Source organism: Cervus canadensis, chromosome 10 (assembly GCF_019320065.1).
Source record: "Cervus canadensis isolate Bull #8, Minnesota chromosome 10, ASM1932006v1, whole genome shotgun sequence".
NCBI lineage: Eukaryota > Metazoa > Chordata > Mammalia > Artiodactyla > Cervidae > Cervus > Cervus canadensis.
Genome location: NC_057395.1, coordinates 65,797,604 through 65,818,564, shown reverse-complemented (window position 1 = coordinate 65,818,564; position 20,961 = coordinate 65,797,604). Strand labels below are relative to the sequence as shown.

The window sequence follows — 20,961 nt, the reverse complement described above, 5'->3', positions numbered from 1 at the left end:
TACACACTTCGGAATCTTCCTTTTGTGGGGAAAGGGGAATCCTGACTCTATTTTATTCATTTTTGACAGCACTGGTTGTTGGGCGTGGGCTTTCTCTAGCTAAGGGGTGCAGAGGCTACTCTTCACTGAGGGGTGCAGGCTCACTGCACTGGCTTCTTTGTTGCAGAACATGGACTCTACGTGTGGGTTCAGCAGTTGCGGTGCACAGGCTTAGCTGCTCCTCAACATGTGGGATCTTCCCAGATCAGGGAAGATAAAACCCCTGTGCCCTGCAGGCAGATTCTCAACCACTGGACCAACCAGGGAAGTCCCAGAGTCCTGACTCTTGATGACATCATCATAGAAAAGTTTTAGGTGATACTGATCACTTACTATGTGCCTCCCGTTGCACAGATGCTGTCTTTAATTCCCAAAAATGGTGACTCTTATTATACCCATTTCAGAGATGAGGAAATTGAGGCTTGGAGATAATTTCTAGTAATTTACCCAAGATCATACAGTCAAGATGACGTCAACTGTGCCCTGCCCTGCACTTCCCCTGTAAGGGATGATGAAGGACCCTTCCTGCACTGTCTGGGGACCTTGAGCCCATAACTATGCTCCCTGGACCTCAGTTTCCCCCTCAGTAAAAGGCTTTTGAATTTCTTACTTGCCCAGTGAGATAAGACAAGGCAACATCTCCCAGGCCTTCTGAACAGATGCAAAAATGGAGTCCCAGAGTAAGGCAAAGGCCCCCTGGTCAATAAGCCTGGAATTCAGGTCTTTGGGCCTAGTCTGGGTTCTGGTCTTTATTTACCACTTCTCAGAAGTCAGTTCTGACCCCAACTGTCCTGGGATTGCTCAAGGTCCTGCATCACGTAGGTAGTCACAGTTCTACAGAATCGTGGAGAGGAAAGAAGAGGAGGTGGCTGTCTGGGTCAGGAACAGATCTGGGCCTGTGCCAAGCCCCAAGCCAGGCCCCAGGAACAACATGATGGGCATCCTGATAAGATTCCAGTCCATTCCTGCCCTCCAGGGAGCTCCCAAGTGGGGACAATAAAGAAAGATGAGTACCATGTGGAGAAAAATGTGTCATTTTCAAATGGAAAAGAATGAACAAAGGCAAAATTCATCCATTTCTTTGGGGCAAGCCTGGCTCTTATAGAAACACTTAACCTACAGCCTTCCTTCTACAGAGCCCGACTGTCCTCAGGCCTGCTGTCTCTCTTTGGGGTCCCTGTCCCTCAGGGCCAAGTTCTGGGATACATGGCATTTTTGCTCCAAAACTCAGACATCCCATTTATCTAGTGCTCAGTGGGTAATAGTTGCCCAACCTTAGTCATTTTGGTTGAGTCTCATGCCAGGCCTGAGAGGGAGGAATTCTTGCCCCCATTTTGCAAAGGAGGAAACCTAAAATACCTGGAGACCCCAAATTCCTGCCCGTGGCTCCAGAGTGGGATCTCAGACCCTGGCTTCTTGACTGATAATCACTTGTGCCTCTTTCTCCTCAGAGCTCTCATCAGCTGCAGGGGACACTTTCCACAACAGCCTATAAAATGGGGCAATTACAAGGCTCACCCATGGGACTATTTTATGGGTCGGCAGGGCCCCAAATCGTTGTTTGTTCACTAAGATCCCAGGCAGGGTCCATTTTACTCAGGGACAAACATCTATTGAAACAACACAGGTTTATTCCCTGAGCTGTGTCACACAGGAATGGAAACTGGGGCCAATTTTGTAAGCCCCAATCCATCAATAGATATGGAACTTACAGGAAGTTCCATTCAGGAAGAAGGGCTGGGGGAGGCTCACAGGCTCCTGTTTCCCCAGAGACCCTTCCTGCTCAGGACTCAAGGTGGATAAAAAGCATAGAAGGCGGAAGGCTCAGAGGGAGGAGACTGGGTGATGCCTCCTACCCCCAGATGCTAGGAGTGAGAGGGCAGAGGTTGAGTCCCTGGGATATTGGCTTTGTCTCGTTCTGGCACAGGGTGGGCCTGCAAGGAGCATCATCAGTGGAAGTGAGAGGGGGAGGGGTAAATGGATGATGGATGGATCGATGGATGGATAAGTGGATGGATGAGTGATTAGATGGGTGGATAATTAGATGGGACAGAGGAACAGATGAGCTAGAGGGATGTCTGGGTTTTGCTACAGAGACAGGTGTGGTATGTCTGTCTTTGCGGGTGTGTCTGCATGTCTGTACATGAGGCCGTGTCTGTGTGTGTGTCCCACAGCCAGGATCTGCACCTTTGTGCATCTCTAGGTACCCCAATCGGATTTTGTGTCCACCTCTGACAGTGTGTTGTCTGTGTGTGTCTGGGAGCTGGGCGCCTCCGGACACCTGCTTATTTCTGTTTGGTTCTCAGTGGGTACCTGTCCATGTGTGTCTGGCTGTGTCTACGTACAGGTATGTCTCTGATTCCAGGTGTGTGTGTCCAGGTTCATCAGCTGTATCTTTCTCTGTCTGTGTGTCCACATCCCTAGGTCTGTATCTGAGGATGTGTGTGTCTTCTTGATCCTGGGTCTGACCTGACTGTGGGTCCATGTCTGTGTGTCCAGGTAGGCCTGTGTGTCCTGATGCAACAGTGTGTCTGTACCTGTGTGGCTGTGTTTCTCTATCTGTGTGTCTCTGTCACCCAAGATCTGACTCTGCGTATCCAGGTGTCTGGGTGTCCCGGCCTGTGTCGCCTGTGGCTGTTGTCCCCGCCCTGCGCCCTGTCGGCCTCCCCAGAGGGCGCTCTTGTCCAACCCTCTCACTTCCTCCCTGGGCTCCTGCCTTCGGGGGCGCCCCTGCCGGCTGGTGGAAAGCGCGTGGGCCCAGGCCCCGCCTCCCCGCGCGGCCCCGCCCCCAGCCCGCCCCTAAGCGGGCTATAAGTTCACTTCGCTCTCAGCCTCTGCATTGCCTGCTGCCAGTGGTCTGCAGTTGGAGTGTCCTGCCCCCAGTCCGAAGAGCACAGCCACCACCTGACCATGGCCGAGGGTGAGTATCAGAGTCAGGGGTGCCGCCGCGCGCAGGGGCCCCGGGGTCCAGGGGACCAGCCATCTCTCCCTAGTCTCGGTGGTCCCACCGGTGCAGTGGGAGGTCAGGACCCGGCTGGACTCAAGCCCTAAGCCCCCGATTTGGAGCACACACAGGAAGGCTGGGCTGGATGAGAGGTGCCCGGCCCCCAGTTCTGGCTCTGCTTGGGACCTCAGTTTCTCCATCCCCAGGGCATATTCATTAACCCATGCCTCCCTGGATCAGATGAGGCAATGGACCACGGAGGCGTGTTATAAACTGTAAGGTACCTTGTTCGCGGACCATTGTCCTCAGGACCATCGTTGTCCTCAGTCCATTAGTGAAGCCTGGCTCCCTGCTGTGAGCTGGGCATGAAGCCATGCAGAGGGTGCTGGCCTGGCCTTCGGGGACTGAGCTTTGGTTAGTCCCTCATGGTGTGTAAGCCAAGCCTGGCTGTCTTCTTGGTCGCAGTGGGTGGAGAGGAGCGCCTTGCATCCAGTGGAGGAGAGGCCTGAAAGCAGGCTCTCGCAGGTCCCTCCCTGCCTCCAACCTCTGCATCCCCTGCCCTTGGCCACTGGTTGAGTCTCGGTTTCCCATCCTGTAAAACACGGACAGTAACACCAGCCACTTGTACATCTGTGAGGAGAGGAGTGGAGAAGGGGCTCAATTCATTTCCTACCTGTCCCCCCTCCACACACGCAGACACAGACACACAGACAGACAGACAGACCGACACACACATGGGCAGGACTACCATTTCAGAGGCAAGATTTCTACAATGGGGGACGCGCCTGCCCTAATGCTGCTGTACTCAGCGCCCTGGCTCTTGGGTCAAGTCCATTTGGAAATGGTCTTGGCACCACCGCAGCCCCCAGGAAAGAGGTTGGGTGCAGGGGACGTTGGAAGGGCACAGGGGGCACATGAAGGGGGAATGAGTGGGAGGAACCATGAACGTGCCTGGCCGGCTGTGCGTTCTCAGGCCACCTTTGTCCCTCTCTGGGACCCAGTTTCCCAACACACGTACCTGAAAGCCAGCTAGGTGGCCACTTGTGTCCCATGCAGTTTCCCATCCCTGTCCCCAAGAGTGGGGCTCAGTAGGGCTGGAGGACCTGGAGTGGCCAGTTGTGATGAGTCCCCTGCCCCATTGCCAGAGTGGGCCACTTCCTACCGGGGTCCCAGTGGCCTGGAAGACCTCAGGTCCTTTTTCAGTACAGAAATCCTATGATCCTGGTGTTTCTGTACCTCTAGAGCTGGGCGACTTAGCAGCAGCAGAGCTGGGCATAATTTCTGGGAATCCTTCACACAATAGCGTGAGATAGCGCCCCATTTGCCCCAAACCAGGATCTGACCGTCTCCCACGGGGACAACAAATTTCAGAGGCGAGATCTCTACAATGGGGGACGTGCCTGCACTAATGCTGCTGGACTCAGCACCCTGAGCCTCTTTGCTGCATCAGCTCTCTGGAGTTGCAGTATTCCTTCTTGAATTGACCTCAGGAGGCCATCAGGAAGTTCTTCCTTGTGGCTAGTGGAGGTCTCTCCTGCTGAGATCACGTCCTGCTGAGATTACAGGGGCCTCACCTTCCACCCAGGTGTGAAACAATGCAGGATGTGTGCGGCTGGGGGTGGACAAGAGATCCTGAGCTGTGAGTGAGGTGGTTACCCGGCCGGGCTCCAGACTCTACAGCCCTGGATTCTGGATTCAAATCCTCAAGCTTGGTCTTGCCCTTGCCATGAGACCTGGGGCCACATAATGTCCCTACAAAGTGAAGATAGTGATAGTAACTGTGTCTGATACAAAGAACCGACTCATTGGAAAAGACCCTGATGCTGGAAAGATTGAAGGCGGGAGGAGAAGGGGACGACAGAGGATGAGATGGTTGGATGGCATCACCGACTCAATGGACATGAGTTTGAGTAAACTCTGGGAGTTGGTGATGGACAGGGAAGCCTGGCGTGTTGCAGTCCATGGGGTTGCAAAGAGTCAGACACGACTGAGCGACTGAACTGAACTGAAGTGGGCAGTTGTGAGTTTAAGTGGAGATAGCCCATGTCAAAGTCCTTGGCAGTCACTGGGCAATTTGTTTGCACCTCGTTTAGACATGTTCAGTGGCAAGAGGGAGGAGAACTGTGTGGATGACACCATGGGAGGACTCACCTGCCGGGTGACTTTGGCCAGTCCCTGCCTCTGGGCCTCAGTGGGAGCACTTACTCTTAAGGGCCCCATAGCTCTGGGTGTCCTGCCTTGCCCACTCCTCCCACCCTACTGTCCCTCTAATCTTGACCTTGATTGTGTCAGATTGAGCTTGCCAAGGTTATGAGACTTGTGTTTTCCTTAGCCCCTCACTGGCCTGTCACCCCATCCCTACTTTGGTCTTCAACTCCTTCAGAAATTATAAAGAGAACTTGCACACATCAAACTTTTGCCCTGGGCTAAGCCCTTGAAGCTTCAGAAAAGGAGGCACAGAGAGGGAGAGACACCTGCCGAGGATCACACAGCAGTACAACCAAACTGAAACCCAGGTCCTGAAGACTCTCAAACTCCTGTCATTAAAAAAAAAAAATTATTATAGAGAATATTGAGCACATATAAAAGTAGAGAGAATAGTGTAATAAATGCCTATGTTCTCATCACCCAGTTTCAACGACCACCAACTTATAGCTACTGCTGCTTCCTGTCCCTCATCACCCTCTCTTCCATTATTTGAAAGCAAATCCCATACATTGGGCTTCCCTTGTGGCTCAGCTGGTAAAAAATCTGCCTGCAATGTGGGAGACCTGGGTTCGATCCCTGGGTTGGGAAGATCCCCTGGAGAAGGGAAAGGCTACCCACTCCAGTATTTTGGCCTGGAGAATTCCATGGACTACAGTCCACGGGGTTGCAAAGAGTTGAACACGACTGAGTGAGTTTCACTTTCACTTCACTTCCCATACATCACATCGTTCATCTGTAAATATTTCAATATTTCTCTCCAATGAATAAGGACTCCTATCTAGACATGGACAAATTAAAAATTCCTTAACATCACCATTTTCTATCAGTGTTCAAATTTCCAATTGCGTGTAATAAATAGTTTTTAAATTCAAAATCCAAGTAAGGCTCATCCAGCACAGTGGGTTATGATGTGCCTTAGGCTTCTTTTCATCTATAGGTTATCCCTTCAACTTTTTTTTCTTGTCTTTTTTCTTCATTTCTTTCTTTTTTTGCAATTTATTGGTTAAAGAAACCAAATACTTTGCTTGCAGTTTCCCTGAGTATGAATTTTGTTGATCAAGTGTGGATCCTGGGACTTCCCAGGTGGTTCAGTGGGTAAACAATCCACCTGCAATGTAGGAGATGTGGGTTCGATCCCTGGGATGGGAAGATCCCCTGGAGGAGGGCATGGCAACCCACTCTAGTATTCTTACCTGGCGAATTGCATGTACGAAGGAGCCTTGCAGTCCATAGGATTGCAAAGGGTTGGACACGACTGAAGTGACTGAGCTTGCATGCATGTCCTGGTCCTAAATTGAATGAGTTCCTCAGCCCTCTGTATTTCCTGGAAATTGAAAATTAAACCTAAAAGGCCAAGTGTAACTAACCAATACCAAATACCACCCCACTTTTTACCAAAAGAACCCTCCAGTCACAATAGACTAGCTCATGTCTAGGAGGTATTTTATTATGTGCCAGGCACTGGGCTAAACAGCTCACAGCCACCCTGGGTCCTACTGTCCCCCACTGTGGACTCAGATGGGAAAAGTGAGGCCCAGAAGAGCTGAGTCACCTGAGGGCCACGGCCAGGGGGTGGCAGAGCCTTCCCCACTTGCCCCAGTGTGCACAATGTGTGATTAAGAGTTGGGGAGGACTTCCCTGGTGGTCCAGTAGTTAGAACTCTGAGCTTCCACTGCAGCAGACCTGGGTTTGATCCCAGGTCAGGGAACTAAGGTCCCACAAGCGGTGCAGCATGGCCAAAAAAAAAAAAAGAGTTGTGGACATTTAGGCCCAGTTAACTTCTGCATGACAGGGCAATTGAGGGTTGGGAGGGCCCTGAACACCCCGTGTCCAGGGAGCCTGGGGCACACAGCTGGCTGTGAAGTGGAACCTTGGCTCAAGCCCCTCACTGTCTCTGCAGAGCTGGTCCTGGAGAGATGTGACCTGGAGCTGGAGGCCAATGGCCGTGACCACCACACAGCCGACCTGTGCAGGGAGAGGCTGGTGGTGCGGCGGGGCCAGCCCTTCTGGCTGACTCTGCACTTCGAGGGCCGAAACTATGAGGCCAGCGTGGACAGCCTCACCTTCTGTGCTGTGACTGGTGAGTACTACCCTCCACCCCTCCCCATTCTATGATTTCATTATCCCCTGACAGACCATGGGAAATGTGACACCATTCCTCCTCCTGGGAAGAAATTCCTGAGAAATTCTCAGGAATTCCCCTGAGAAATTCCCAGCAGTCACTACCCCATTTTACAGATGAGAGAACTGAGGCCCAGAGAGTGGAGAGATGTCATCCCACACCACTCAGCCTTATAGACAAGTCTGTGATTCTGGGTGCCTGGCTTCCTGACGACCTGTTATCACCAGGGTTGGGGGTGGGGGCGGCGTTTGCTAGCACACAGGTCCATCGAGATCTTGCCTGCCTTTTCCCAACTCCAAACAATTTTCCAATTATCAACAGCTTCTTCTCCAAACCCGTACAACCTGACCAGGCCTCTGGGATCGGACCCAAAGGGAATCTGGGTGGTGGAGAGAACCCAGCTTTCTCTAGCTCTCTGAGTGGGCAGTTTTGTGTTCCTATAGTTCTTTCTCTAAGCGTCAGGAGGCTGCCTCAGACTCACAGACTTGGATTCTGGTGTGGACCAGACTGCCTACCCGCTGTGTGACCTTGGGCAAATTACTTAGCCTCTCTGAGCTTAAGCACTCCTAATAGAAAGTCCTTGGGTAAAAAGAGCCTGACATGAGGGAGTGCCCTACAAACGTTCACAGCAGTTACTGATCTTGCTCCAGGGACTCTAGTGATGGGTGAAGGGACTTTGAGGCCCCAGCAACCCCACCCGCAGATACCCAATACCCAGTCATCTTTGTTTGCCATATGCAGAAAGTGACCTTAAATGCCACTGGGTTTGGCTTCTGGTGGGAGCTACTCCCTTGAGGTCAGCGAGGGGCCACCTGGCTGGGACTCTGGCCCAAGGGTGGGAAAGGCCAGCTGTAGCTCTTTCTGTGGTCTCTGAGGCCAGAGAGCAAGCAGGCTGAGGCTTGTATTACCTGGGAAGCCGTTTGATAAAGCTTATCACAGTGCCTGCAGACCCGCTACGGATATCCCCTCCATCCCTTTCCTCCCTCCCCTTTCCCTTCTGGCAGGGACACACCTACTAACCAGGGGCATCCCCCACACACACTCACACCCAGCAGCCTTGGGGTTCATTCCATAGACCTGAGGGCCCTCTGGCAGAGTCCCACAAGCAGGCTGTTGTTGAGTATTCCCAGCAAGAGATGATGGTGCTGTGCACCAGAGTTATGAAGGGGTGGGGGGGCGGGCAGCAGTAAGAAGAGATGGAATTCTGGATGTAATTTGAAGGTACAGCTGACAAGGTTTCTGTGGGACGTGTGAGAAAGAGGAGAATCAAGGGTATCACTGCTGTTTCACTTGAGAAGCTGGAGAGCATGGTTGCCATTAACTCAGTGGATAAGACTGTGGGCACAGGTCTAAGGAGAAAGGTCAGAACCAGCCTCAATTTCCCCTTCTGTAAAGTGGAAGCCCGAATCTATGGAACTTAAGGGCTGGGGGTGGTGTCCTGAGAAGGGTTAGGCTTGGGCTGGGGAGAATCACATCTGTGCTGTAAGTATACTTATCCAGAATCCTTCTGTTCTGAATGCGTAACTAGCCCCCATTTTACAGATGGGAACACTGAGGCTTAGAAAGGTCAATTTACTTGCCCAGGTTACACAGCAGGATTCAAACCCTGACCCCAGAGTTGAGGCTTTTTGTTGCTGTGATCTGAGAGCAGAGACATCTACTTGTTCACCACAAGGGCCTGCCGGCCTTGATTTATTCGTCTGTGAAATAGATAGTCATTGAACTGCTGGTATGGGAATTTCCCACCTTTTTTCCCCTTCTTTCACTCTCAAGGTGTCTGATTTCTTCTTCCTTCTTTTCCATTTGTCTAGGCAGCCTGGTGCTAGGTAATGAGGCCCCTAGTTCAGGGTTGGGACCACAACAAGAGGCAGGCAGCTGACCTTCTTACCCTAGCAACTAATCTCTGTTCTCTGGTCTCTGCCAACTTATCTCAAGCCATCACCAACCTGCCCTGCTAACTTCCGCAGCCCCCGGGGCAGCCATAGAAGGCACTGTATCTCTGGGTGCTCTTGACTTCCCTGTCTGAGCTACCAAGACCCTCCCATGGGCTGAAGAAGCTGAGGGACAATGCCAGGAAGCCAGGCTTCCCGCCTCAAGGCCTTGTTTGGGTCAGCCTCTGGCCAAGCCTGGCCAAGGCACCCTGCTTTGGTGTTAGAACATTCTAGCCTGTGATTCGCTTCTCCTACCTCTTTAGGGAAACTGAGGCCCAGAGAGGGGAGAGAGCTGGTGAAGGTCACCCAGCAAATGGAGTGTGTGGCCTGATGCCACCCACGCCCAGATGCTGTGTGTCTCACCCTGACACTTCAAGGCCGGACAGGCTTGTGGTGGGGTACAGACCACAGCAGACAAGCCCCATCCCTGTTAAGGACTGAAGCTCTACTTCCCCCCAAGGGAGGCCAGGGTTTGAGGGTGGAGGGGTGACAGTGAGGGCAGCCTGGAAGAGTGAAAAGAACCCTTATGAGTCTAATAGCAGGCTTGACTCTGGAAGCTTCCCCTCATACACCCCACCCAGCCCCTCACTGCTGTGGTCAGGATAGAGGCCAGGACCCCTCAGGTCTCCAGGGTCATTTATGCCCAGTGGGATCTCTGTGGAGCCCCTGGCTCCACAAAGAATACTGCATGGAACTGCAGCTAAGGAATTTTCTAAGCCAGCTTACGTGAACAGTGGTGGGGTTGGGGGACAGCCCATCCTCATCCCATCCCCCAAGACCCCTCAAAAGAAAGAGGTGTGTGTGTGTGTGTACAAGGCTGCCACAGGACACAGAGCAAGTGTTTCCTGGCTGGTCCCCAAGGGCGGTGTGTCAGTGGTGACAGTGACTATGGGACCCAGCCCACCCTGTTACTGTGGAAACCAGAACATTGATCATCCCAACAGAGTGTCTTCTGAGAATGAAAAGATTATGAATAAAAGAATTATGCTGGGACCACAGGCATGAAAGGATTTCCCTGGTGACTCAGTGATAAAGAGTCTGCCTGCAACTCAGGAGATGCGGGTTCAATCCCTGGGTCAGGAAGATTCCCTGGAGAAGCAAATGGCAACCCACTCCAGTATTCTTGCCTGGGAAATCCCATGGACAGAGGAGCCTGGTGGGCTATAGTCCATGGGGTTACAAAAGACTTACCAACTAAACAACAACAATAGGCATAAAATGGGACTATCCTGGGAAAACTAGGATGTATGGTCACCCCAGCTTTATCACTCTCAGCCGCAGTTTCCATATCTGTGAAGTGATGCAATTGATGCAATTACTACATTCCACTCCAGTCTCAAAATCTGTTATTTGGCATGAGAACTCTGATTTGTAATGGTCTTGTTGGATGACATTGAGGATAGCTCATGTTTACTGCATAATTACTATGTGCTTGTTACTGCTTTAAATGCTTTCTATGAACTCTTACCGATTCCTCTAAACAGCGTTTAGAAGGTAGTAGTGACAGTAATAAATAATTAACTATTACTTATGAGCGATTACTGCGTGCCAGGCACCTTGTAATGTGCTTTACAAGCCTCAGCTTCTTTAAGCCTCATGATGACCTTATGAGGAGGTACTGCAATTGACCCCATTTTATAGATGAGGAAACTGGGGCACAGAGAAGCTAAATAGCTTGTCCAAGGTCACAGAGTCAGTTTCAGACCTGGAATCAAACCTTTCCAGTAATGTAGTCTAAGCCTGTGTTCGTCTTTGTTGAGAAAATTGCAGATCAGAGAGGTCTCATGACTTAGCCCAGGTCACACAGCACTGTAGGTCTCAGTGGGGGAACCAGAATCAGGCTGGTTCTTGGGCCCTGGTGCTGCCCGATTCCTCCCCTAAATGCTAACTCTGGAAGACAGGGAGTGTTTAAAGGCTTACAGCTGGCTCTTGGCACTCAGGGCCCCAGAGGCCAACATCATGCCTGTTAGTTCATAGTTAAATTTGGGCCCGGGTGTGGGCGGGGCTGGCAGGTAGCCCCTTACTGAGCAGGCCCCCGTACTGTCAGCAGTGGATGGGCAGAGTGGCAGGGAGGGAGATGGAAAAATAAACAGAAACCCTCCCGGGCAGCCGCCCAACCAGGCAGAGAAAGTTCTGTTTCTTCTCTCCACCACCACCCAAGTCCAGAAAGGGTGACCGGCCCCCCTCGCCCTCCCTGTGACTCAGACCTGCCTGCAAAATCTTGGCCCTGCCCTCCCCCCCCGAAAAAGAGCAATTTGGAGGCAGGCGCTCACCACACTGAGAACTGAGACCCTATGCCCTCCTAACTAGGGGGATGAGAGACAACGTGGGGAGCCCAGGGCCTGGAGACCTGGGCCCAAATGCTGACTTCACCACAGACCCCTGGAACATTGTCGGAAGAGCCCTTCTCTCTGAGCCTCAGTTTTTCCACCTGTACAAGCGGTCTCAGGGGAAGCGGGAAGTGCCAAGGGCGCTTGGTAAAGTGTCAGAGGCTGTAGGGAGGTGAGGGATGGTTCTGGCTCTTCAGAGTTGCCTGTGGAGATACAGAGGCCAAGAGGTGGAGGGGGCCTTGGGGAGACAGACACCTGGATCTACAATGGCCAGCACCCTCTGCTAGCCAGGAGCAAGCAGGCTCTCAGAGAGGCCCTACTGGCCACTTCAAAGGACCAAGGTACCATTTTACTCAGAGTCTGGGCTTCTTTTTCTGAAAGAGAAAGCAGGATGCCAGCAGGTAAAGGATTTAAGTGCTAATGGAGGACCGTTGGGGAGTACCTCACTCCTGTCCATTTTACAGATGGGCAAACTGAGCCCAGGGAGGAGGATATTCTTGCTCAAAGTCACGCCAGTCCAGAACAGTGTCACTGTGACCCTGTCCCAGGCCACGCTGTCCCCTCTCCCAGGAGACTGAGGACGTGCTGTGTGCCTGCCACTTTTCATGCATTCCCACAAAACCAGCCTGTATGTTTTGGAGTCCAATCCCCAGATGAAGAAGCCAAGGCTCAGAGAGATGAAACCACTCCTCCAAGTTCCTTCTGGGCCTCACAGCCAGGCCCAGGGCACCCCTCAGGCATGCACTCTGCCCCTTCCAGGCTTGGTGCTCACCCTCCCTCACCACCCCCAACTCATGGCCCCATGCTTTCTCCCTCTGCAGGCCCAGACCCCAGCGAGGAGGCCGGGACCAAGGCTCTCTTCAGGCTGTCTGATGCTGTGGAGGAGGGGGCCTGGGCAGCGGTGGCGGTGGACCAGCAAGACAGCACCCTATCGCTGCATCTCACCACTCCGGCCAATGCCCCCATTGGCCGCTACAGCCTCAGCTTAGAGGCCTCCACCGGCTACCAGGGCTCCAGTTTCATGCTGGGTCAGTTCACCCTGCTCTTCAACAGCTGGTGTCCAGGTGAGCTGCACTCTATCCACGGGCAGGATGGGGAGATGGGCAGAGCTGGACCCACCCATGGGAACCATTTGGTGGCGGGGGTGTGGTGGGCAGAAGATGGGCCAGCAGAGACATCCAGGTGGACTGAGTGAGGCTCTAGCCTCCCAAGACTTCATGATGTCAGAACTCTCATTATTCCCATTTGCAGAGGTGGGGACAGGCTCACAGAAGCAAAATGACCTGCCCCAGTCTACACAGTGACCAGGGCTTCCCTGGTAGCTCAGAGGGTAAAGAATCCACCTGCAATGCAGGAGACCTGGGTTCGATCCATGGGTTGGGAAGATCCCCTGGAGGAGGACATGGCAACCCACTCCAGTATTCTTGCCTGGAAAATTCCACGGACAGAGGAACCTGATGGGTTACAGTCATGGGGTTGCAAAGAGTCAGACACAACCAAGCAACTAAGCACAGTGCTCAGCTACAAAGGTATCCCACCTTGTGTCTGAGGCCCTGGCAGTTGAGCTGGGCCTGAAGGTGGCCTGGGTTCAGAAACCCCATTCAGGAAAGGACTGTCCAGTGGAGGCCCAGGGCCATGGCCTCATACCTGGTTCTATTTTGTGGGACTCTGTTTTAAATCTCACCAGACTGGCTTGGGGAAGGGAAGCAGGGAGATGGAGGGATGGGGTACCCAGAAGAGGTGGGCAGGAGCAGTTTGGCCACCTTAGTGCTCCTTATACACTCTTTTTTTTTTTTTAATAAATTATCACTATCACCATTTTTTTTAAACTTCTCTTTTGATTTCTGTTTTAAAAATATATCTTTATTTATTTTTGGCTGTGCTGGATCCTTGTTGCTGTGAGGCTAGTTTCTCTAGTTGCAGTGAGCAGGGGCCACCCTTTGTTGGGGTTCCTTCTCATTGCAGTGGCTTGAAGCACAGGTTCTAGGTGTGCGGGCTTCAGTAGTTGCTTCACTGCAGCACAGGGGCCCCAGAGTTGCAGCTCTCGGACTCTATGGAATGCAGGCTTGGGAGTTGCAGTGCACAGGCTTAGTCGTCTCATGGCAGGTGGGATTTTCTCGGACCTTTACCACTGAGCCACCAGGGAGGCCGCTTTATACATTCTTTTAATGATTGCTCAACAACCCTCAGGGGCAGAGATTAGCATCCTCGTTTTATAGACAGGAAACTGAGGCTTAGAGATAAGTGGCTTTTGGCAGCTCCTTCGAGTAAGTTGGCCGATGCCGGACAAAACCAGAGAATCAGGAAAAGAGCTGAGTCTGTCTCGGGCAGGAAAGAGGAGGGGGTCGCAGAGTCCATGGGGTCGCAAAGAGTCGGACACGACTGAGCGACTAACACCACTACTGCTGCTCATACCTAGCCAGGCAGAGAGAGGGGCCGTGTGGGCAGGCCCAGCCTGGTGATGGACTTCCCTCCTCGAGGCCCGGCCCCAGAGCAGAAATTCTGGCCTCCTACTGGGCCAGACCAGACCTCCGGACCACCAGCCTCCCACTGGGCCACTGCTTTATTTATTTATTTTTCTTCTCCATTTGGGGGCATTTTCTTTGAACAGAAAGATTTTTTATTTTCTCTTTTATATACTTTGGCTATTCTTTCTTTTTTCGTTTCGTTTTGGCTCTGCTGGGTCTTCCTTGTTGCATGGGCTTTTCTCTAGTTGCGGTGAGTGGGGGCTACTTTCTATTCATAGTTGCAGTGAGTGGGCTTTTCACTGAGGTGGTTTCTCTCATTGTGGAGCACAGGCTCTAGGCTCGCTGGCTTCAGTAGTTGTGGTTCCTGGGCTCTAGAGCACGGGCTCAGTAGTTGTGGCACATGGGCTTAGTTGCTCCCTGGCATGTGGAATCGTACTGGATCAGGGATCAAACCCCCGTCTCCTGCATTGGCAGGTGGATTCTTTACCATTGAGCCACCAGGGAAGCCCTGGCTTTTATTTTTAATCATAACAGTAAGATATGAGAACACCCTCAAGCACTACAGAGAGATAGCCTCCCACCTTCACTCCCCTCCTTATTAGCTGTCTCTGGAGGGCTTATCTCCTTAGATTCAAGTGTATGTGTCTGAAGACATTGCTGCATTTTTTTTTCTTCCAGTTTTATTGAGATATAATTGACCTACAGCACTGTATAAGCTTAAGGTGTACGGCATAATGATTTGACTTACTTGCATCATGAAATGATTATCACAATAAGTTTAGTGAACATCCATCATCTGATATACATACAAAACTTAAGTAAAAAATATTTTCCTTGTGGTAAGAACTCAGGAGTTATTCTCTTAAGAACGTTCATATGTAACATACAGCAGTGTTAATTATATTGATCATGTTGTAGAAGACATCATTGCTTTATTGATTTCCCTGGCTTAAACATTAAAGAATCCCACCGTATACATCAACCTACAACTTGGGATTTCTTTTTTCTCCCTCTACCGTCTTGAGGCTCTTTCCACATCAGTTTGCATACATCTGCTCATCTCTTGCTGTTTCATTTTTGTTTTGTTTATTTATTTGGCTTTATTAAGTGGTGGTTTGCAGGATCTTCAGTCTTTGTCGTGGTGTGCAGAATCTTAAGTTGGGGCACGAAAACTCTTAGTCACGACATGTAGGATCTTGTTCCCCAAACAGGGATCGAACCTGGGTCCCTTGCATTGGAAGTGCATTGGAGTCTTAGCCACTGCACCAGCAGGAAAGTCACTGTTCATCGTTTTTAAGAGCTGCGAGTGCCCTGGGCCTTGCCATCTGGCTCCCATCCACCGACATGAGTTGGTTCCCCCTGGCTTATCACAGGGACGAGTTTCCTTGCTCACATGCCCTGTGGCCACACCGAATGGATTCTCAGGACGGAAGTGGACTCGCTGGTCCCACTGTCCACTCATTTTGATTTTAATCGGTGTGAACTTACAGGTAGTCAGCGACCCTGCCTCTGGGGCAGGAACTTGGCATTGCCCCTCCCCAACCCCATCACCGTGGGGTTTCGGAGTTCAAGGAATGGGCAGTGAGGATCTGGGGGATGACCCCTCCCTGTGGCCTTGCCTCTTCCCTGCCCGGAGGGATGGGGTGGCAGCCAGCCAAGCACCACAATGACTAAAGGGACCAACATTCCAGGGCGGGGAGCTGGAAATGTGGAGATAGGAAGTTGGGCTCAGTGGGGGTGGGGGGCGCTAAGGGAGGAACCTGCTCCCCATCTTGGGGGAGAGGGCAGCATCTGCCCATGACCTGGGGGCCTCCGGTCCCTGAGTTCCAGCATGGTCAGGATCCCAAGTGAGCATCCCCAAGACCTCCGTCTTTACCAGCCAGAGACCTGAGTGGGGACATCATAGTCCCAACCTCCTGGGCTGCGGTGGGGACAGTTCAACATGTGCTGACCCTCCCACTGGATGGGGAAATATCATGGGCTTTTCTTTCTCTCAGATTCTTTCTCCCACGCCACCAGCTGATTTACAGCCACATAGCTCATTTATCTGAAGACTGGTGCTCATTGCGCAGTTGCCCAAGCCTCCTGGCAGGATGCATAAGATGCTAGGCCACTTTCTCATTTGTTTTTCTCCAAGTAGTGCCGGCGGGGACTGCCTGCCTGTTGCTGTAGAGGGGCCCAGGGCTCTGAGGGGCCAGGCAGCCCCTTCCCCAGGCACTGAACACGTTTCCCCAGGCCGATTTCAGTAGGCACGCTGCCTGGGCCCACCATACTCTTAGAGACCCATGAAAATGTGTTCTTTTCTTTTAAAATCGGAAGACCAAGAAAACAAAGGTTCAGGCCAGAGAATATGTTTTAATATATAGTATTAATATATTTGGGCTTCCCTGGTGGCTCAGAAGACAAAGAATCTTCTTGCCAATGCAGGAGACCTGGGTTCAGTCCCTGGGTTGGGAAGATTCAGTGTTATACCAATGCAGTCAAAAAATACATTACAAAAAAATTTTCTTTAATGGAGGAAGGAGCCCATGAAGGCAAAATGCCAAAATGCCTAGGACTGATCAGAGCCATACCATGGCTCTGGATTTCCCCTTCCCAGCCTTAATTTCTTCACTTGTGAGTGGGAATTGGAAAAGGTGGACTAAGCTTTGCCCTCCTGCCAGCTGGCCCCACCGCCTCAGGCCCTCTTCTGTCATCACCAGCCACAGGGAACTGAGTATCGTCCATTTTCCAACTGCTGCACCGCTCATCTCTCTAGTCCTCTGCTTACAATGTCACCAAGGCAACCTTCAGGGGCCCCCGACCCCCAAGCTGGACAGATCTGCTTCTCTGAGCTGCAGCGACCTTGAGTTCACTTTCTCTGAATCATGTTCCTTCCTCACATCGCCTCAGGGCTTCAGCTTGCAAAGCACCTTTCTGTTCTGTGATCACATTTGACCCTCAGGAGACACAGTCAGGGGGCAGAAGTGACCTGCCCAGGGTCATACGGCAAAAAATACTCAGAGCTAGGGGATTCCCAACTCCTGGCCCCCATCAGTGCTCCTCTGTCTCTTGTGCTGGTGTCATTTTCCCATCCATAAAATATTCTCGAGCCTCAGTTTTGCCATTTGTAAAATGGGGCTTCCAAGGATGCCTTCCACGTGAGGCTTTGGTGGAGGTTTAACAAGTTAACTTATGTCATTACATTTATCACAGGTCCTGGCATGTGGTAAGTGTTGGATAAAAGACAGCCATTGTTATCACCAACTGATACGACTTTCTCTTATTGGTATGAGATTATTAATTAATGATTAGTTTTTCTGATTAAAAGAGGGAATGGCCTCTGGGGAGCTGCCCTGGTGCTGAACGATTGGCACCTCGGCTGCCATGTCTGTGGTGAAGCTGGGCCTTGCCGGATGCTGAGTTGAGGCCTTTTCATTTTTATCCACAGCGGATGCCGTGTACCTGGACTCAGATGAGGAACGGCGAGAATACGTCCTTACCCAGCAAGGCTTCATCTACCAGGGCTCAGCCAAGTTCATCAAGAACATACCTTGGAATTTTGGGCAGGTAGGGCCACACCCTGCCCCTCCTAACCATCTCTGGCTTGCTGTGAGCTGGGCCCCGGGTCTGAGACAAAATCAGAAAGTGTAAGCAGGTCTCAGAGTCACTCACCCCATGCTGTCAAGGATTCAAGGGCTCTGAAATGGCTGGAGGCTCAGAGAGGGCCCAGGCCAGGCCTGAGGTCACACAGCAAAAGATGGCCCTGTGCACCGTGGGAGTAGCAGCTCTAGATTCAAGGTGGGAAAGAGTCAGAGAGCCTTTAGGAGCTGTGGGGCTGGCAGGTGCTCCAGGAGGGAGAAGGGAGCCATTCAGGGTCTTATATCAAAATAATGTGCAGCACTTGGACACAACTGACTCGGTGCCAGGCGTGTGCTGAGAGGGGCTTTAAACCATTGTCTAAATTAGTGGTTCTCAAACTCGAATTTTATGTCTAAATTACCAGAAAAATTTGTGTTAAAATACATTTTTAACATATTGGTGCGTAGTAGCCTAGGGAACAGCAGGAGCAGAAGCACCGAGGTGGGCAACTTTACGTTGTGCCTAAGAAGTGTCCTGCAGCTTGGGGAGCACTTGCATGAGATGGGGCCCCAGGAGATGACGTGGGAGAAGTCCACAGTATTCAAGCTGTGAACAGCCCTGAATGTCAGGCCGCCGGCAATAGGGAGCAGAAGAATGAATGCGTCAAGCCAGGGAGGGCTGCTCTGAGTCATGGAGGGAGGCCTGTGATAAGGCCTGATTTGGGGCAAGGCCACAGACACAGAGAGCAGGGCGAGCCTTTGAATGTGACCGAAGTGGTCTGAAGCATGGTGACAGGGAGAGATTTTGATAAAGACAGCACCTTAGCTGCATGGATGAGGTCTGAGTCATAGAGAGAGGGGCAGAGAGAACATTCCGAGCGAAGCAAACAGCATGTGCAAAAGCCCTGGGGCAAAAAAAAGAAAAAAAAAGCCCTGGGTCAGAGTGAGTGTGGCTGAGAGTGCTGAGAGGTGAGGCTGAGATGTGGTGGGACACCAAACATGAAGGGCCTTGCAGGGAGAAGTCTCCGTCTTACTCTGGGTGCAGTGGAAACAAGAGTGATGAGATTAGATTTACATAAATTTACAATTTATACTTTGGTTCCAATCAGAGCAGTGTATGGGGGCGGGGGAGGAGGGACACTTATCAGCTCTGCGGGGTGAGTCAGGCTTCAGGGAAGTGAAGGTTTGGCTGTGGGGGCAGGGAGGGCAGTGGCTGGGCCTGAGATGACTGAGGGCAGTCAAGCTCCAGGGACTCTGGGCTTTCCTTCCACTCCAAGTTCCCAGGACCCCGCCCCGCACACCGCACCCCCCCCACCCCGCCAAGTCTGGATGCAGGCACACCCCATCCCCTTTCTCACACACTCATTGTCCCATTCCACCCCCCTTTCCTGGGCCAGGAAAGCTGGCACCGCAGCAAACATGACAGACGCAACCCGAGCCCCCAGGTGTGATGTGTGAGACAGAGCAGGGGGCTCCCACAGCCGCTGGACTTCAAGGCAGGCTTCCTGGAGGAGGTGACTTCTCAGCTCCCTCATTCTCCCCTTCTTTCCTCTGACACAGTTTGAAGACGGGATCCTGGACATCTGCCTGACGCTCCTGGACATCAACCCCAAGTTCCTGAAAAACGCTGGCCGAGACTGTTCCCGTCGCAGTAGGCCGGTCTATGTGGGCCGGGTGGTGAGTGCCATGGTGAGTGAGCGCAGGCCCGCCTCAGGTGATAATGGAGACCAGGCCCCAGGCTGTCATGGTCGGGGGTACCTGGGAGATGGGTGAGTCTCAGCTAGGAGACCTTGTATTTGGACAGACAAGATGTACACAAGTGAGGGTAAGGCCGTGAGGTCCTGCAAAGCAATTCATTCATTCACTCACCCAGCAAGTATTTATCAAGTGCTACCCATGTCCCAGGCACCGGGGGAAAAGCAGGTGCAAGACATGAATGGTCTCTCACTTCTAGAGCTTCCATTCTAGGGAGTGTGGGAGAAGACAGGAGTTAACCACAGAATCATGTGAATGCCCAGTCATGTTGCAAAGAGCTTTCAAAGGGGCCAGACGTGTGACAGTGTCTGACCGCAGGGCGCAACCCCAGTGGAGGACTGGGGGACTTCCCTAAGTGATGATTCTTGAGCTGATGTAACTGGGAGGAGAAGAGTGTCCCTCGCAGAGAGGACTGCTTGTACACAGGTTCCCCGAGGAGGGACGATTGGCAGATTTGAGGAGCAGAAAGGAGGCTAGTGTGACCAGAGTGGAGAGCAAAGGGGCAGGGGTGGAGGGTTGGGGGGAGGGTTGCAGGTGGGCTGCAGAGGGGGCGGGGCCAGACCCTGCTTGGATCAGGGCCAGGACAGCAGGATGCTGAGAGTCTGGGGGCAATGACACCATCTGGGCAGGGCCAGAACGGGCCTCTGTAAAACTCAGATCATGCTGCCTGCCAGCCCCTGCATGCATTCACATCTCCAGCATCATCCTCATGACCCTGACCCCTCTCCACCTCCTCTCCCACCCCTGCTCCTATCTCCAACCTCCCCATCAGTCATACCTTGGGATCTTTGCACCTGCTGCTCCTTCAGCCTGGAACGCCCCTCCCCTGCCTGTCACCACGTGCTGCGTTCATGCCCACCCTAGCGCAGCCATCACTAACCCCAGACTTGGTCCCTCTGACGCCCCCCGCGGGTCGCAGGTCAACTGCAACGATGACCAGGGCGTGCTGCTGGGGCGCTGGGACAACAACTACGGGGACGGCATCAGCCCCATGTTCTGGATCGGCAGCGTGGACATCCTGCGGCGTTGGAAGAAAGATGGTTGCCAGCGCGTCAAGTACGGCCAGTGCTGGGTGTTCGCGGCCGTGGCCTGCACCGGTGAGCAGCAGGCGGACGTGGCGGGGCCTGGAACCGCCCTTGGCTTCCATGAGCTGAGTCAGGGTCCCTGTGGCCTTCTACCAGGCCTGATGTGTAACAGACCCTGGGACGGCTTGGTCAAATAACGGGACGTCTGACCCCTGCGGTTGTGGGGTTTCTTCTCTTTTTTAATATTTATATTTATTTGGCTATCCCCAGGTCTTAGCTGCAACATGCAGGATCTTTAGTTATGACACTTGAGTTCTTTATGTGGGGTCTAGTTCCCTGACCAGGGTTCAAAGCCCGGCCCCCTGCTTCAGGAGCTCAGAGTCTTAGCCAGGGAAGTCCCAGCTGTGGGGTTTCTGCAAGGTGCTGAGTAGTGGATCAGCCCAGAGACTGGAATTGGACTGCCTGGTTTGAATCCCAGCTCTGCCTCTAATCCCCAGGCAAGAGAATTGGTGTCTCCAGGCCTCAGTTTCCTCACCTGTAAACTGGAGACAGTGGTAACTGACCTAAGTCACAGGGAGC

The 20,961-nt window shown here is 52.3% G+C and overlaps 1 protein-coding gene across 1 annotated transcript in view; it reads left to right on the top strand.

The window, feature by feature from the left end:
- The first annotated feature begins 2,809 nt into the window (after window positions 1-2,809).
- The window catches only part of TGM2 (transglutaminase 2), a 34,297-nt gene continuing 16,145 nt past the window's right edge, over window positions 2,810-20,961 (top strand). Inside the window, exons 1-6 of the mRNA XM_043479483.1 lie at window positions 2,810-2,959; window positions 7,092-7,271; window positions 12,396-12,638; window positions 17,473-17,591; window positions 19,163-19,291; window positions 20,277-20,454. Coding sequence (XP_043335418.1) covers window positions 2,950-2,959; window positions 7,092-7,271; window positions 12,396-12,638; window positions 17,473-17,591; window positions 19,163-19,291; window positions 20,277-20,454 — 859 coding nt within the window. The 5' untranslated portion in view covers window positions 2,810-2,949. The remainder of the gene's footprint in view (window positions 2,960-7,091; window positions 7,272-12,395; window positions 12,639-17,472; window positions 17,592-19,162; window positions 19,292-20,276; window positions 20,455-20,961) is intronic.